The 18911-nt window shown below is 41.6% G+C and overlaps 1 protein-coding gene across 1 annotated transcript in view; it reads left to right on the top strand.

Annotated features, from left to right (window-relative positions):
• The window catches only part of PHF21A (PHD finger protein 21A), a 631407-nt gene that overhangs the window by 324955 nt on the left and 287541 nt on the right, over positions 1-18911 (top strand). The window contains exon 7 of the mRNA XM_053720295.1: positions 18735-18821. Within this exon, the coding sequence (XP_053576270.1) occupies positions 18735-18821 (87 nt within the window). The remainder of the gene's footprint in view (positions 1-18734; positions 18822-18911) is intronic.

Here is an 18911-nt window from a genome sequence, read left to right as displayed (position 1 = left end):
GGGAAATCCATCTTATGACCATCCTGGGAGATTGTGACTAGGGACGCATTTTCTATCAGGATGGGGAGCCGTTTGGGGTGGCAAGACAGCAAAGGGCCTGTGGTCTCAGGAGGAATGCTCCTTCCTGATCAACATTCTGGAATTTCGAGCAATCTTCAATGCTCTGAAGGCTTGGCCCCTTCTGGGTTCGTCCCGGTTTATCAGATTCCAATCAGACAATATAACCTTGGTGGCTTACATCAACCATCAGGGGGAACGAGAAGCTCCCAGTCCCTAGCAATGAGAGAGGTATCTCAAATTCTGGAGTGGGTGGAGCCCCACAGCTGTTCTCTGTCAGCGATCCATATTTCGGGTGTGGACAACTGGGTAACGGATTTTCTCAGCAGACAATCCTTTCATCCGGGGGAATGGTCTCTCCATCCTGAAGTGTTTGCAGAGATATGCAACAAGTGGGTGAGGCCAGAGATAGATCTCATGGCGTCTCGTCTTAGTACCAAGCTACCCAGATATAGGTAGAGGTCTATGGAACCTCAGACGAAGCTAATAGATGCATTAGCAGTGCCTTGGAGGTTCAGTCTAATTTACCTGTTCCCGCCATTACCACTTCTTCCTCGTGTAGTGGCCCGTATCAAGCAGGAGCAGGCATTAGTAACTCTGATTGCTCCATCGTGGCCGCAAAGAATGTGGCACGGATCTGGTGAGGATGTCATCATCTCCTCCTCCGTGGAAGTTACCTTGTCACAGGGGTCTGCTTGAACAAGGTCCCTTTGTTCATCAAAAGCTAGATAATCTGAGGCTGACTGCGTGGGGATTGAACGCTTAGTCCTTACCAAGAGAGGTTTTTCTGAGAGAGTGATTGATACTCTCATTCAAGCTCGTAAGCCGGTTACTCATCACATCTATCATAAAGTGTGGATAACCTACTTATTCTGGTGTGAAGAACATGGATTTTCCTGGCATAAAGTTAAGGTTGCCAGGATCCTATCGTTTCTCCAGGATGAACTGGAGAAGGGCCTTTCTGCTAGTTCCCTGAGGTGACAGATTTCGGCCCTATCTGTTTTACTGCACAAGAGGCTCTCCGAGCTTCCCGATGTACAGTCCTTTGTTAAGGCTCTGATTAGAATCAGACCTGTGTTTAGATCTAAGGCTCCTCCTTGGAGTCTAAATCTTGTTCTTAAGGTTTTGCAACGGGCTCCGTTTGAAGCCTATGCATGAGATTGACATTAGATTTTTGTCCTGGAAGGTTATTTTTCTACAGGCTATTGCTTTTGTGCGCAGAGTATCTGAGATTTCCGCCTTGCAATGTGAGCCTCCTTATCTGGTGTTCCATTTGGATAAGGCTGTCCTACGTACCAAGTTAGTTTTTCTTCCTAAGGTCGTGTCAGACCACAACATCGATCAAGAGATTGTGGTTCCTTCCTTGTGTCCAAATCCTCCTCCTACGAAGGAACATTTGCTTCATTATCTGGACGTGGTTCGCACCTTGAAGTTCTACCTTTAGGGTACTAAGGTTTTTAGACAAACTTCTTCCTTGTTTGTTGTTTATTCCGGGAAGTGTATGGGATAGAAGATCTCTTCGACTTTCGTATCTTTTTGGTCAAGGAGTGTTATCCGCTTTGCTTATGAGACAGCGGGACATAAACCCCCTCAGAGAATTACGGCTCATTCTACTAGAGCATTGGCTTCCTCTTGGGCCTTTAAGAACAAGGCCTCTATGGATCAGATTTGTAAGGCGGCTACCTGGTCCTCCTTACATCGTTTTTCTAAATTTTACAAGTTTGATGTTTTTGCTTCGGCTGAAGCAGCTTTCGGGAGAAAGGTTTTGCAGGCTGTGGTGCCCTCAGATTAGGGTCCGTATCTCTTTTTGTCACTCCTTTTATCATTCAGTGTCCTCTAGAGCTTGGGTATACATTTCCCAACAGTAAGGAATGATGCTGTGGACTCTCCTTATAGTAAAAAGGAAGACGTAAATTATGCTTACCAGATGATTTCATTTCCTTCTGTATAAGAAGAGTCCACGGCCCCCGCCCGTATTCTCCTATGGGCGGCCCTCTAAATTATATTTTTCTTCTGGCACCATTTATACCCTGATATTTCTCCTACTGTTTCTTGTTCCCTCGGCAGAATGACTGGGGGATGGGGGAAGTGGGAGAGGTATTTAAGCCTTTGGCTGGAGTGTCTTTGCCTCAGTATTTCCCAACAGTAAGGAATGATGCCGTGGACTCTCCTTATATAGAAGGAAATTAAATTATCTGGTAAGCATTATTTGTTTGTTTTTTTGTGCTCTCTGTTCAGTCGGGCCCTTTTTCAATTGATAAAGAGTTTGGTAAAATGGTGCAAAGGTATTCGCTATTTGTAACAGATTGTTAGTAAACTTTCCTTCCGGAGTTGAGGAATTGAGGTGGTGACATTGGTTATGTTTCTAATTTCCCTGGCTAGCATGCAATTTGGCTTGTTGCTTCCGCATTGTCACTTATCTAGTTTTATATATATATATATATATATATATATATATATATATATATATTTATAGATATATAGAGAGAGAGAGAGAGAGAATAAAAACAAAACAAAAAAAAAACCCAAAAACAAAACGTTCTCGCTGGCTGATAGAATAAAAACAATTTCTTTATTAGTTCCAATGGTAAAGGTAAAAAAGAGACCAGGAGGGTCTACAGCAGTTGGGGTAAAAACACACTCAGCAGTGAGCATTGAATGCTGACATGTTTCGGCCAAGGGGCCATAATCGTAGCTGATCAATGCTCCTGCTGTGAAATAATTTAAGAGCAGTGCTCACTTATTATTGGACACTGTTGGACCAATCACTTTACTGTTTGCATGGGTGTGTATTAGTATATCTAGATCAAGCATTTAACCCGTTAGACACCCTAAGTGGGTGTATTACTAAACAATACTAATTAGACTATCTCAAAACTTAATTTAACTTATGCCTAAAACTATATATATATATATATATATATATATATATATATCTCAATATGTTGGAGCTCTTCTATTTCCTTCTTTTTTTGCTTGATTAAATTGTTTAATTTTATTAATGGTGGCTTTCTCTTCAGACATTCCATTTTTTCATCACCAAATTCAAAAACATGTTCCCTTTACCCACTGAAAAAATGGACGTGGGATACTATTCCAAAGATGGACAGTTATATTTCTCTTGTTAAGTGTATCCAGTCCACGGATCATCCATTACTTATGGAATATATTCTCCTTCCCAACAGGAAGTTGCAAGAGTCCACCCACAGCAAAGCTGCTATATAGCTCCTCCCCTAACTGCCATACTCAGTCATTCTCTTGCAAGCCTCAAGATAGGAGGTCGTGAGAGTCTGTGGTTTTTTATACTTAGTTTATTCTTCAATCAAAAGTTTGTTATTTTTAAATGGCACCGGAGTGTGCTGTTTATCTCAGGCAGTATTTGGAAGAAGAATCTGCCTGCGTTTTTCTATGATCTTAGCAGACGTAACTGAGATCCATTTGCTGTTCTCACACATTCTGAGGAGTGAGGTACTTCAGAGGGGGAATGGCGTGCAGGTTTTCCTGCAGATAAGGTATGTGCAGTAAAATATTTTTCTAGGAATGGAATTGACTAAGAAAATACTGCTGATACCGAAGTAATGTAAGTAAAGCCTTAAATGCAGCGATAGCGACTGGTATCAGGCTTATTAATAGAAATACATACTCTTATAAAAATGTGTTTTAAAACGTTTGCTGGCATGTTTAATCGTTTTTTAACGTACATTGGTGATAACACTGTAATGTTGGTATAGCCTTAAATGCAGTAAAAGCGACTGGTATCAGGCTTATTAATAGAGATACATACTCTTGTAAAAATGTGTTTTAAAACGTTTGCTGGCATGTTTAATCGTTTTTAACATATGTTTGGTGATAAAACTTATTGGGGCCTAAGTTTTTTCCACATGGCTGGCTTAAATTTTGCATAGAAACAGTTAACTGAAGCTTCCCACTGTTGTAATATGAGTGGGAAGGGCCTAATTTAGCGCTTTTTTGCGCAGTTAAAATTACAAAATGAATCATCCAGATTCCCTCAGCAGTCCCATGAATACTACAGGACATTTCTAAAGGGCTAAAAAGACTTCCAAAATCATTTATAGGGAAAGTAATCCACAGCTCTGCTGTGGCAGTTTGTTGTGTCTGTTTTTAAAAACGTCTGTCGTTTTTTTTTATCTGTTTTTTGCATTAAGGGGTTAATCATCCATTTGCAAGTGGGTGCAATGCTCTGTTACCTTATTACATGTACTGTAAAAATTTCGTTTGTTTTACTGCCTTTTTTCACTGTTTTTCAAATTTTGACAAAATTTGTTTCTCTTAAAGGCACAGTAACGTTTTATATATTTGCTTGTTAACTTGATTTAAAGTGTTTTCCAAGCTTACTCGTCTCATTATTAGTCTGTTCTAACATGTCTGACATAGAGGAAGCTCTGTGTTCATTATGTTTTAAAGCCATGGTGGAACCCCATCTTAGAATGTGTACCAGATGTACTGATTTCATGTTAAACAATAAAGATCATTTGTTGTCTTTAAAAACATTATCACCAGAGGATTCTGTCGTGGGGGTAGTTATGCCGACTAACTCTCCCCACGTGTCAGACCTTTTGACTCCCGCTTTAGGGACTCACGCTCAAATGGCGCCAAGTACATCAAGGGCACCCATAGCGTTTATTTTACCAGGGGATTCTGTCGAGGGGAAAGTTATGCCGACTAACTCTCCCCACGTGTCAGACCCTTCGACTCCCGCTTCAGGGACTCACGCTCAAATGGCGCCAAGTACATCAAGGGCGTCCATAGCGTTTATTTTACAAGACATGGCAAAGGTGGTGAATAATACTCTGGCAGCAGTATTAGTCAGACTACCTGAAATTAAAGGAAAGCAGATATCTCTGGGGGTAGATACAGAGCATACAGACGCTTTAAGAACCATGTATGATACTACCTCACAATATGCTTAGTCTGTGGGTGATTTTTTTTTTTTTTTGACTCAGGGAAGATGATTTAACCTGATTCTGATATTTCTACATTTAAAATTTATGCTTGAGAACCTCCACTTGTTGCTCAGGGAGGCTTTGGCTGCCCTGAATGAATGTGTACAATCGCAGGGCCAGAGAAATTGTGTAGACTGGATAAATAATATGCAGTGCCAGTGTGTACTGATGTTTTTCCAATACCTAAAGAGGTTTATTAAAAAATTTTTAATAAGGAATGGGATAGACCAGGTGTGCCGTTCTCTTCCCCTCCTATTTTTTAGAAGAATGTTTTCTAATAGTTACGACCACACGGGACTTCTGGCAGACAGTTCCTAAGGTGGAGAGAAGATTTTCTACTCTAGCTAGGCGTACCACTACCTCTGGCGAGGACAGTTGTGCTTTTTAGATCCAATGGATAAAAAATGTTTATTCAACAGGGTTTTATCCGGCAGCCCCTTGCATACATTGCTTCTGTCACTGCTGCTGCGGCGTTCTGGGTTGAGTCTCTTGATGAGGCTTTACAGTTAGCGACTCCATTGGATGAATATATTTGACAAGCTTATGCTAGCCAATTCCTTTGTTTTCTGATGCCTTTGTTCATTTGACTAGACTAACGGCTAAGAATTCTGTTTTTTACTATACTGGCGCGCAGAGCGCTATGGCTTTTATCATGGTCAGCTGTCGTGACTTTAATAAATAAGCTACTTAACTTCCCTTCAAGGGGCAGACCCTATTCGGGCCTGGTTTGAAGGAGATTATTGCTTATATCACTGGAGCAAAAGGTCATGCCCTTCCTCAGGATAGGTCCAAATCAAGGGCCAATAAAGATCTTAAACAAATTCCTCAGAATTCCGTCTTTTAAGATGGAAACTATTCGTACCATCTTAACTATGATCCAGGAGAGTCAATAGAGGACTACAATGGATTTGAAGGATGTTTATCCTCACATTGTGATGCATAAAGATCACCATCGTTTTTCAGGTTTGCCTTTCTAGACAGGCATTACCAGTTTGTAGCTCTTTCCGTTGGGATATCTACAGCCCCATGAATCTTTATGGAGGTTCTGGGGTCACTTTGGCGGTCCTTAGGCCGCGGGGCATAGAAGTGGCCCCTTATTTAGACGACATCCTGATACAGGCGTCAAACATCCAAATTGCCAAGTCTCATACGGACGTAGTACTGGCATTTCTGAGATCACATGGGTGGAAAGTGAACAAGGAAAGAGTTCTCTATCCCCAATCTCAAGGGTTTCCCTCTTAGGGACTCTGATAGATTCTGTAGAAATGAAAATTTACCTGACGGAGTCCAGGTTGTCAAAGTTTCTAAATTTCTGCCGTGTTTTTCATTCCATCCGCGCCCTTCGGTGGCTAAGTACATGAATGAAATCGGCTTAATGGTAGCGGCAAGGGACATAGTACCGTTTGCACGTCTACATTTCAGACCGCTGCAACTATGCATGCTCAGTCAGAGGAACGGGGATTACACAGGTTTGTCCCCCTGTTAAACCTGGACCAAGAGACCAGAGATTCTCTGGTGACTATGTCGGGTCCATCTGTCCAAGGGTATGACCTTCCGCAGGTCAGATGGGACAATTGTTACAATAGATGCCAGCCTTTTAGGTTGGGATGCAGTCTGGAACTCCCTGAAGGCTCAGGGATAGTGGACTTAGGAGGAGACCCTCCTTCTAATAAATATTCTGGAACTGGGAGTGATATTCCATGCTCTTCAGACTTGGCCTCAGTTAGCAACTCTGAGGTACATCATATTCAGTCGGACAATATACACGACTGTGGTTTACATCAGCCATCAAGGGGGAACAGAAGTTCCCTAGCGATGTTAGAAGTCTTACAATAATTCACTGGACAGAGACTCACTCTTGTCTATCAGCTATCCATATCCCAGGTGTTGAGAACTGGGAGGTGGTTTTTCTAAGTCGTCAGACTTTTCTTCCGGGGGAGTGGGATTTCCTCCGGAGGTCAAGACCAAGCAGGAGAGGGCTTTGGTGTTTTTGTCAGCGCCTGCGTAGCCACGCAGGACCTGGTATGCAGATCTGGTGGACATGTCATCCTTTCCATCACGGTCTCTGCTTCTGAGACAGGTCCCTCTACCTCAGGGTCCTTTCAACCATCTAAATAGAATCAATCTGAGATGGACTGCCTGGAGACTGAACGCTTGATGTCATCAAAGCATGGCTTCTCCGAGTCAGTCATTGATACCTTAATACAGACATGAAAGCCTGTCTCTAGGAAAATTGAACATAGATATGGTGTAAATATCTGATTGTTATGAATCCAAGGGTTACTCATGGAGTAAAGTCTGGATTCCCAGGATATTATCTTTTCTCCAAGATGTTTTGGAGAAAAGGGTTGTCAGCTAATTCCTTAAAAGGGACAGATTTTTACTCTTTTTTTACTATTTTTTTGCACAAGCGTCTGGCAGGTATTCTAGACGTTCAGACATTTGGTCAGGCTTTGGTTAGATCCAAGCCTGTGTTTAAAACTGTTGCTCCACCATGGAGCTTAAACCTGGTTCTTAAGGTTCTTCAAGAAGTTCCGTTTGAACCTTTTTTGTTCCATAGATATCAATCTTTATCTTGGAAAGTTCCTTTTGGGTAGCTATTTCCTCGACTCGTAGAGTCTCCAAGTTATCTGTGTTACAATGTGATTCTCCTTATCTGGTCCTTCGTACGGATAAGGTAGTCCTGCTTACCAACCTGGGTTTTTTCCTAAGGTGGTATCTAACAAGAACATCACTCAAGAGATAGTTGTTCCATGCTTGTATCCTAATCCTTCCTCAAAGAAGGAACGTCTATTACACAATATTGGACGTGGTTTGGGCTTTAAAGTTTTACTTACAAGCTACTACAGTTTTCATCAAACGTTCACCTTGTTTGTTGTCTATTCTGGACAGAGGAGAGGTCAAAAGACTTTGGCAGCCTCTCTGTCTTTTTGGTTAAAAAAGCATAATTCATTTAGCTTATGAGACTGCTGGACAGCAGCCTCCTGAAGGGATTACAGCTCATTCTACTAGAGCTGTGGTTTTCACTTGGGCCTTTTTTAAATGTGGCTTCTGTTGAACAGATTTACAAGACGGAGTCTTGGTCTGCGCTTCATACTTTTTCAAATTTAACAAATTTGATACCTTGCTTCTTCGGAGGCTATTTTTGGGAGAAAGGGTTTCTTACAGGCAGTGGTAACTTCCGTTTAAGTACCTGCCTTGTCCCTCCCATCATCCGTGTACTTTAGCTTTGGTATTGGTATTCCATAAGTAATGGATGATCCGTGGACTGGATACACTTAACAAGAGAAAACATAATTTATGCTTACCTGATAAATTTATTTCTCTTGTAGTGTATCCAGTCCACGGCCCGCCCTGTCATTTTAAGGCAGGTAATTTTTTCATTTGAACTCCAGTCACCACTGCACCCTATGGTTTTTCCTTTCTCTGCATGTTTTCGGTTGAATGACTGAGTATGGCAGTTAGGGGAGGAGCTATATAGCAGCTTTGCTGTGGGTGGACTCTTGCAACTTCCTGTTGGGAAGGAGAATATATTACATAAGTAATGGATGATCCGTGGACTGGATACACTACAAGAGAAATAAATTTATCAGGTAAGCATAAATTATGTTTTCCTCTTTGGCTAGGCTGACTACCATTCCTTTAAAGGAAAGTACCTCTTTTAAGGATCTGATAGACAGAAAACTTAAAGGGACACACAAGTCAAAATTAAACTCTCCAGATTCAAATAGAGCATGTAATTTTAAACAACTTTACAATTTGCTTCCATTAACAAAATGTGCACAGTCTTTTTATATTTAGACTTTTTGAGTCATCAGCTCCCACTGAGCATGTGCAAGAATTCACAGAATATATTTATATGCATTTGTGATTGGCTAATGGCTTTTAAATGATACAGGGGGAGTGAAAATACATTACTTTCAAATTTGTCATAAAAAAAATCTACTACTCATTTAAATTTCGGACTAAGTGCTATTGCATTGTCTTTTTATCATGCATTTGTTGATTATGCAAATCTACTGTATTTACTGGTCCTTTAAGCTTTCCTCAGAAAATCTGTTCAGTAGGCAGGCTATATGTTTTGTCTAGCTGATAGTCTAGCCTGAGAATCTGCAGCTACTGCAGTATGGTGTGACAACACCTCTAAACTTTTTTTGCTAAGAAGCTTCCCTTGTTTAAATTCAGGATTGCTTGAGGTTAGTTAAGACTGTGAGCAGTTTTATTTGTGATGCAGCTGTAAAAATTATTTGCAATTATGCAAAAAAGCTGCTATGCTCTTGTGGCTGGAAAAGCCTTATTGCTGTAGTCATGGTCTGCTTATTATAGTATATAAAAACAGACTTTTTCCCCTCCCATTTCATGGAAAGATCTTACTGGAGATAATAAAGGCTCTTTCCTGCCACAAGAAAACAAGCATCTGCTAGATGATTTTACTCATTTTGTTATTCCAAGACTTCACAATCATCCCCTGAGTTTCTCAGCAGTCATACACCTCCAAGTCCCCTTGAAAGCCTGGATACACTTGGTCCAAACAGACAAAAAACGCCTGTCTCTTCCTTCAAATCTGAATTAATGTGCAGCCTCCAACCCAGACTCAGTTTTTGTGGGGGCAAACTGAACATTTTCAGAAGGCTTGGAAAAAATCTGTTAAGTTCCTTGGGTACTGAACATTATTTCCCGGGGATATCACTTAGACTTTGTCTCACCGTCCTCAAATACTCCTGTCTCATGTTCCTTAAGATCCTTTAAAGGTCAGAGCTTTATTGGCATGTGGATCAGACCTAAAAGCCTTGGGAGTAATTACTCCAGTTCCCTTGGAAGAACAGATTCAGGGGTTTTATTCAAGTCCAATCTTTCCTTGGAACAATGTAGAGGTTTGAAGGCTGATCTTGGATCTTAAAAACTCTGAACACATTTCTGAAAGTTCCAACTTTCAAAATGGAGAGCACTATATTACCTTTAGTGCAGGAGGGTCAATTATGTTTACCCTAGACCTAAAAAATGCCTATTTGCATATCCCTTTTTCACATGGATCATACAAAATTCCTCTGATTTTCCCGTAAAGTACAGTGAATTTGGTCTCCTTGGGAAGCAAGGTTACCAAACAACTCTTGGGACTTTGTGTGATCTACAGGCCTCTCCAGTCTTTGCCCCTGTTAAGACAGGAGACATTTCTGTGGTTTCAGTCAGACAATGTCACAGCAGTGACTTGCATCAATCACCAATGCTGTTCTTGAAATGCCATAGCAATGAAAGTGGTAGCTCCGTGTTATGCAAGATATTGAGATACACAAGCTACTCTATTAGATGCATTAGTGATTCCCTGGTCATTCAATTTGATTTGCATTTTTAATCCTTTGTTTTACTTTCCAGCATAATAGCCAGGATAAAACAGGAAAGGGCTTCAGTGATTCTAAATTCTAATTGCTCTGGTATGGCCTTGCAGGACTTGTTATTCAGATCCGGTACTTATGTCTTCCAGCCAGTCTTGTTGTCTTTCTCTCAGGAGATACCTCTCTCAAAGTCTCTTCTTCCATCTGAACCTCAAATTTCTCAATTCATCAGCATGGTTTTCCTTTTCTCTGGTCAGTCTATGAATTACCATTGGAACTCTTTAAAAATTCTTTGATTTCTACAATTTTTCCCGGATGGTCTGGATAAGGGTTTATCGTCTATTTCTCGTAAAGGGATAATTTTTGCCCTTTCAGTCTCTTATATCACAATATTATTCAAGACTTCCTGACACTTAAGCCTTTGTTCAAGCTTTGATCAGAGTAAGACCAGTTATCAGGGCTGCTTCCCCTCTGTGGAACCTTAACTTTGTTTTGAGAGTTCTTCAGCCTCAGCTGCTTGAACCTATGGATGGTCTGGACGTTGAACTGTTGTCTTGAGAGGTTCTCTTTCTCTTGGCTATTTCCTCAACAATAAGAGTAGCTGAGCTTTCTGTTCTTATTTTGTGATTTTCCTAGCCTGATTATTTTATTCAGGGTCCTATTTCTCTGTCCAGTGCCAAAAAATACTAAAGATAGATTACTTCATAACTTGGATGATGTTGGTACCTTGAAATGTTATCTTCAAGCCACTAAAGAATTCAGAAAGTCTTCCTTGTTAATCCATTTCTCAGGTCCTCTCAGTCACCTCAGCAGCTTGGTTTAAAATGTTGATTCGCGTAGCAGGGAAGTCTACTCCTGAACAAATTATTTTGCATACGAAGAAAGAAGCGCTCTACCAGGAATGAACAGCTCATCAGCTAGTTCTATGGCGATTTACCACCCAGGATCAACCTCTTTTAGACCAGTGTTCTTTTCACAGAGGAAAACTTTCCTGTAGTATATCAGTCTGATCCCGCCAAGTTAGGTCAGTCTAGCCCCAAAATACCAGGCAATTCTCCTCTGAACAAGGAACATGACAACCCCAGACGATCGTTTCGGCCTCCTATGGGCCTCGTCAGTGAGGTGCAGCCACATTCCTCTAAGCACACTGGGCAAGGAGTCCACGTCTGGTTTCACCCATCATCCATATGGAGACTTCCCTAGGGTCATATTAATTTGGGCTTTTAGAAATTAAGCTTCCATTGAACAGATTTGCAAGGCAGCTGCTTGGTCATCTTTTCATACCTTTACCAAATTCTACCATTTTGACACGTTTGCCTCTTCTGAGGCTGCTTTTGGTAGGAATCTTCTGCATACTGCATTGCCTGTTAGTACCCCTACCTGCCTTAACTTTTTCTGTGCCCTATTTCATGGTAGTCTCATGGACTTCACAGCTTCGATATAGGATCCCACATGCAATAGCTTGTAGACTTTCACTATCTTATGAAAGAAAATAAAATTTATGCTTAACTGATAAATTAATTTCTTTAATGATGTTGTGAGTCCACGAGAACCTTGTTTTTCCATAACAGTTGGTGGCAGTACCAGTTTGTACTTCTTTTACCCTGCTTATCCTTTCCTACTTTTTCTCCTTTCTCTTGGCCATATGTAGGACTTAAGGAATCATGGGGAAAGTGGGAGGGATTAATGCCCTGTTATGTTGGGTGTTTTGCCTCCTCCTGTAGGACTGGACTTTAAGCCTATGTGTGATGGCTCATGGACCCTCGCCACCATGAAAGATTATATTAATTTATCAGGTAAGCATAATTTTTTTTAATCTTTATTTAATACATACCAAAATATTACTAGACAGTTCAAATTTAACTTTCATGATTCAGACATATCAGGATGTTATATGCAAGTCATGTAACATATTAGAATTTTCTTTTTGCACTTTTTTATATCCTTATATATGTATAATAAAAAGTTATCCAAACTCATCCTCAAGTGCCAAATTATTAATCAAGTGTAGATAGCATCAAAGCGCATCTTTTGGTTAATCTTACATCTTAAAGTGAATGTCAACTTTCAAGAATGAGTGCCCGGTTTTTAAAAATACTATTAAAAACAGGGGCACTTTCATTCATGAAAGTTTACATTTCACCCGTTTTGTTAAAATACCTTTTCTTCTTGCAGCCAGAGAAGTGATTCCCCCTCCTGCCGCTGGTCATCTTTTCATACCTTTACCAAATTCTACCATTTTGACACGTTTGCCTCTTCTGAGGCTGCTTTTGGTAGGAATCTTCTGCATACTGCATTGCCTGTTAGTACCCCTACCTGCCTTAACTTTTTCTGTGCCCTATTTCATGGTAGTCTCATGGACTTCACAGCTTCGATATAGGATCCCACATGCAATAGCTTGTAGACTTTCACTATCTTATGAAAGAAAATAAAATGTATGCTTAACTGATAAATTAATTTCTTTAATGATGTTGTGAGTCCACGAGAACCTTGTTTTTCCATAACAGTTGGTGGCAGTACCAGTTTGTACTTCTTTTACCCTGCTTATCCTTTCCTACTTTTTCTCCTTTCTCTTGGCCATATGTAGGACTTAAGGAATCATGGGGAAAGTGGGAGGGATTAATGCCCTGTTATGTTGGGTGTTTTGCCTCCTCCTGTAGGACTGGACTTTAAGCCTATGTGTGATGGCTCATGGACCCTCGCCACCATGAAAGATTATATTAATTTATCAGGTAAGCATAATTTTTTTTAATCTTTATTTAATACATACCAAAATATTACTAGACAGTTCAAATTTAACTTTCATGATTCAGACATATCAGGATGTTATATGCAAGTCATGTAACATATTAGAATTTTCTTTTTGCACTTTTTTATATCCTTATATATGTATAATAAAAAGTTATCCAAACTCATCCTCAAGTGCCAAATTATTAATCAAGTGTAGATAGCATCAAAGCGCATCTTTTGGTTAATCTTACATCTTAAAGTGAATGTCAACTTTCAAGAATGAGTGCCCGGTTTTTAAAAATACTATTAAAAACAGGGGCACTTTCATTCATGAAAGTTTACATTTCACCCGTTTTGTTAAAATACCTTTTCTTCTTGCAGCCAGAGAAGTGATTCCCCCTCCTGCCGCTCGTCACTTCATACGTCAGCAATGACGAATCCGGCTTCCTTCAATCACAGCGTTGCCTCAGGCATTGATTCCCTTGGGGGGGGGGGGTAAGCTGTGATTGGAGGATGCCATGTTCGTCATTGCTGACGTAAGAAGAGACGAGCGGCAGGAGGGGGAATTGCTTCTTCAGCATCAAGAAGAAAAGGTAAGTATTTTAACAAAACCGGTGAAATGTAAACTTTCATGAATGAAAGTGCCCCTGTTTTTAATAGAATTTTTTTTAAAACTGGGCACTCATTCTTGAAAGTTGACATACACTTTAACATAAAGCTCAGAGCTGTCCATCTGTACAACATACATTAGACAGCCCCTAAATGTAGTATGTGATATGATCTCCATAATCTTTAAAAAAAACAAAACATAAAAAGCTTGATTTCTATATATTTAGAGAAACCAAGGATCAGCTGAGCTCCTTGTTCATATCTTTAGGAAAAGGTGTTTTTAGCCTAAAGGGACGACCTGCATACATGCATAAAATATATATACACACAATTAAATCCTAGCAAATGGTCTAACAAAATTTAAAATAAAAGTTTCCATCTTAATATGAGGAGAGTCCACGGCTTCATTACTTGTGGGAATACAGAACCTGGCCACCATGAGGAGGCAAAGACACCCCAGCCAAAGGCTTAAATACCTCCCCCACTCCCCTCATCCCCCAGTCATTCTTTCGTCACAGGAGGATGGCAGAGAAGTGTCGGAAGATTTCGGAGTAGTCTCTTATGGAGGGTAGTACTCTTCGCTATGGGACTGCAGTTTTAAGTAGTCTTGTCAGCCTCTCAGTGAGAGCATTGACGAATGTTAGGGTCTGGAGATGCAGAGAGTCTTTCTGCGAAACCATCTAGACTCGTATTAACAGCTCCTAAGCAATCAGTGTTGACGAGTTTCACTGCCTGCTTCTATCACTCAAGTCCATGTCAGGTGTGATGCTACAAGACTGTCAAACTTGAGAGGCTGTGTGTCTGTCCCACGGCAGAGATTCCGGTATGATCATTTCATTTTATTTCATATGATAACGTAAGAAGACAGGGGTCACAGTGTGACTCCTTTATCTGTATGGAATCAAGGGTTAATATCTCCGGAAGGAGGTTATTGAACAGAGGGGATTTATACATAACTTGCTTTATTATGTTTTATTCTGCGATATGTGTGAAATGAGGCTCAGGCAGATGTGGAACATTTAGGTTTTACTTTCGTTTTTGAGATAACTACGTGGCCTGTTATTTTTGGTGCATTTCTCTCCTGATGCAGGGGTGGTCCTGCATGACACTCCATGTGACCGGGTGTGGTCTAATTGACTTCCTTTTTCCTGACCGTGCGGTTTACAGGAGAAGAAGCGGTTTCTCTGTGGAGCCTGGGTCATAGGAGGTGGGGAGTGCCCCAGCCATTGGGGGTATAAAGGTACCATTTATTTTGTTTCTTTTGTCCATCTTAAAGCACAAGCTATGGTGGACTCTGATGCGTTAGAGGGTACTCCCTTTTTTTCTAAATCTAATGCCTGTTTTTATTGTGAGGAGGCTACAGTATACCCCCTGCTCAATTATGTTCCACATGCCTCGATAAGGTAGGTATATCTACAAAAGATAAAGATGCCGTCCACCTCTGAGGGGTCTCCGTCCTGTGAGGTGCGTTCCCTGCAATCATCTCCTATTACACATGCCGCCTCCCATTGCACTGCTAATCCTCCTTCGGGAGGGGCCCTCTTACTGACTTTTCTGAACAGTTACAAACGGCAGTGTCTGCTGCCTTCAGTGCTTTACCTCGCCCTGCTAAGCGCAAGCGAAAGGTCAAATATTGCCATCCTTCCCAGGGGTCATCTACTAATTTGCTGGATTTATCTGATACTAGATTATCCGCTGATAAAGACGCCTCTGATAGTTCAGAGAAGGCTCTTTCTGGGTCGGAATCTGCTGCCTTGAAACCTGGAACCAGACTTTAGATTTAGGATCGAGCACTTACGCTTTCTGTTAAAGGAGGTGTTGGCTACGTTAGAGGTTCCGAACCTAAATTACCTGAGGAACCTTCTATTCCTAAGCTTGACAAGGTTTATGAGGACAGGGTGGTGCCACAGACTTTCCCAGTTCTCGTAAAGATGGCAAATATTATTAAGAATGAATGGGAGAGACTTGGATCTTTTTTTCCCCTTCTTCTTTTAAGAAATTGTTTTCCGTTCCAGACTCTCAATTAGAATTGTGGGGGGTCTGTCCCTAAGGTGGATGGAGCTATCTCCACACTTGCTAAGCACACCACTATCCCGCTGGAGGATAGTTCGTTTAAGGAGCCCATGGATAAGAAGCTTGAAACTATGAAAACAAATGTTTCAGCACACGGGGTACTCGTTTTAACCTGCAACGGCGGTTGCTGCGGTAGCTGGAGTCGCTACCTATTAGTGCGACTCTCTATCGGAGATGATCGAGGTGGAAACTCCCCTCAACGAGATCCAGGAAAGAAATCAAGGCCTTGAAGGTAGCTAATTCTTTCATCTGTGATGCAAACATGCAGATTATTCGCCTAAATGCCAAAACATCAGGTTTTTCTGTTTTAACCCGTAGGGCTCTCTGATTGAAGTCTTGGTCTTTTTTTGTGGATGCTTGGTTGGGGGACGTGCAAGACCCTTGGGTTCTAGAGGTCATCGCTCAGGGTTAATGGATAGGTTTCAAATCTCAGATTCCTCTTATCAAACCTGTCTTCAAGACCTAAAAATCGACAAGCTTTTTTAGGGTGTGTGAGGGATCTCTCCTCCCTGGGAGTAATTGTGCCAGTACCTCTATCAGAGAGGTGTCTAGGGTACTACTCAAACCTTTTTGTGGTCCCAAAGAAGGAGAGTACGTTTCGCCCGATTCTAGACCTAAAGTGCCTAAACAAGTTTCTGTTGGTCCTGTCCAAGATGGAGACGATAAGGTCTATTCTGCCCCTAGTTTAAGAGGGACAGTTCATGACTACGATAGACTTGAAGGATGCTTACTTTCATGTGCCAATACACAAGGATCACTTCAAGTTCTTAAGATTCGCTTTTCTGGGCCAGCACTTCCAGTTTGTGGCTCTTCCTTTTTGGTCTGGCTACTGCTCCAAGAGTGTTTACAAAGGTTCTGGGGGCTCTGCTTGCGGTGGCAAGGTCCAGAGGTATTGCAGTAGTGCCATACTTGGACGGCATCCTGGTCCAGGCTCCGTCCTGCCGGCTGGCAGAAGACCACTCAAGAGCTCTTCTTCTATCTCATGAGGATATTCCTTACAGACCAGAGACGTTGCAAAATTACTTCCAATTATATTGCCCTCCAGACCTCCTCAGGGACATCTGTAGCCCGGTGTATGGAGGTAATTGGGCTCATGGTGTCCAGCATAGATATCATTTAATTTGCCAGGTTCCATCTCAGACCTCTTCAGCTGTGCATGCTGAGACAATGGAATGGCAACCACTCTGATCTTCTGGACAACTGGTTGAGAGAATCGCTCTCTTGGTGGCTCTGTCCAGATCACCTGTCCCAAGGGACATCCTTCTTGAGACCATCCTGGGAGTTTGTGACTACGGACGCAAGTCTCTATGGATGGGGAGCAGTTTGGGGTGCCAGGAAGGCACAGGGTCAGTGGACTAGTGAGGAATCTCTTCTTCCGATCAATATTTTGGATCTTCGAGTTATCTTCGACGCTCTGAAGGCTTTGGCCTCTTCTAGGTTCGTCCCAGTTTATCAGATTCCAATCGGACAACATTACCTCGGTGGCTTACATCAGGGGGGAACGAGGAGCTCCCTAGCAATGAGGGAAGTATCTTGGATTCTGGAATGGGCGGAGACCCACAACTGCTCACTGTTAGCGATCCACATTCTGGGTGTGGACAACTGGGAAGCAGATTTCCTCAGCAGACAATCCTTTCATCCGGGGGATAGGTTTCTCCATCCCGAGGTGTTTGAGGAGATTTGCAACAGATGGGGGACGTTGGAAATAGATCTCATGGCGTCCCGACTCAATTCGAAGCTACCCAGATATGGTTCGCAGTCCAGGGATCCACTGGCAGAGCTGATAGATGCATTAGCAGTGCCTTGGAGGTTCAAACTAGTTTACGTTTTTCCTCTGTTACCACTTCTACCTCGGGTAGTGGCCGGCATCAAGCAGGAGCAAGCTTCGGCGATCCTAATTGCTCCTTCGTGGCCTCGAAGGATGTGGTTTGCGGATCTGGTGGGGATGTCCTCATTTCCTCCATGGAGGTTACCTTGTCACAGAGATCTGCTGGAACAGGGTCCCTTTGTTCATCAGAATCTAGATTCTCTGAGGCTGACTGCGTGGAGATTGAGCGCTTAGTCCTAGCCAAGAGAGGGTTTTCTGAGAGAGTGATTGATACTTTCATTCAAGCTAGGAAGCCGGTCACTCATCGCATCTATCATAAGGTGTCGAGGGCCTACTTATTCTGGTTTGAAGAGCGGGTATTCCCCTGGCATAAGGTCAGGGTGTCCAGGATTCTTTCCTTTCTTCAAGATGGTTTGGAAAATGGACTTGTCGCTAGTTCCTTAAAGGGACAGATTTCGGCCCTATCTGTGTTCTTACACAAGAGGCTCGCTGAGCTTCCTGATATACAGTCTTTTGTTCAGGCCTGTGTTGAGACATTCCGCTCCTCCTTGTAGTTTAAATCTGGTTCTTAAGGTTTTGCAGAGGGCTCCGTTTGAGCCCATGTATTCAGTTGACATTGAGATACTGTCTTGGAAGGTTCTTTTTCTACTGGCTATTGCTTCGGCACACAGAGTCTCTGAGATGGCGGCCTTGCAATGTGAGCCTCCTTACCTAGTTTTTCATGCTGACAAGGCTGTTCTTCGCACTGGGTTGGGTTTTCTCCCTAAGGTTGTGTCTGATCGTATTCCCACAAGTAAGGAATGAAGCCGTGGACTCTCCTCATACAGATGGAAAGGAAATTATCAGGTAAGTATAATTATGTTTTTAAAGTGGTATGTCAACAAAACTTGCATTGTTTGTATCTTCTGTCTATGTTTTGTTGTTTGTTTGTGTGTATATATATATAATTTTGCATTTGTATATATTTGCCTTAGATATAATAAGGGTGAGGAGAGAAAGAGGCTAATCTGTTATTCTTATGGTTGAAGTAAATTTGCATATTTTCTATATGTTTCTATCGTGTCATATTTTGCATTTGCTAAGACATGCAAAGAGACGTTTATATGTGTTTTTTTTTATATTTTATTTCTTTATTAGCAGGTTCAGGCAACAACTTCTCAGCACATTAAAGTTCCACAGTTCATCCCACCTCCGCGACTCACTCCCCGTCCAACGTTTCTTCCACAAGTAAGTTCATATAACCATTCTAACAAACTGCTAAGACTTCTGGGCCTTTGTCTTCTTCAGCTAATATATTAAATTTTTTTATATAAAGAA

The sequence above is a fragment of the Bombina bombina genome, chromosome 7 (genome assembly GCF_027579735.1).
Source record: "Bombina bombina isolate aBomBom1 chromosome 7, aBomBom1.pri, whole genome shotgun sequence".
NCBI classification, from domain to species: domain Eukaryota; kingdom Metazoa; phylum Chordata; class Amphibia; order Anura; family Bombinatoridae; genus Bombina; species Bombina bombina.
This window is presented reverse-complemented; position numbering and strand designations above follow the sequence as displayed.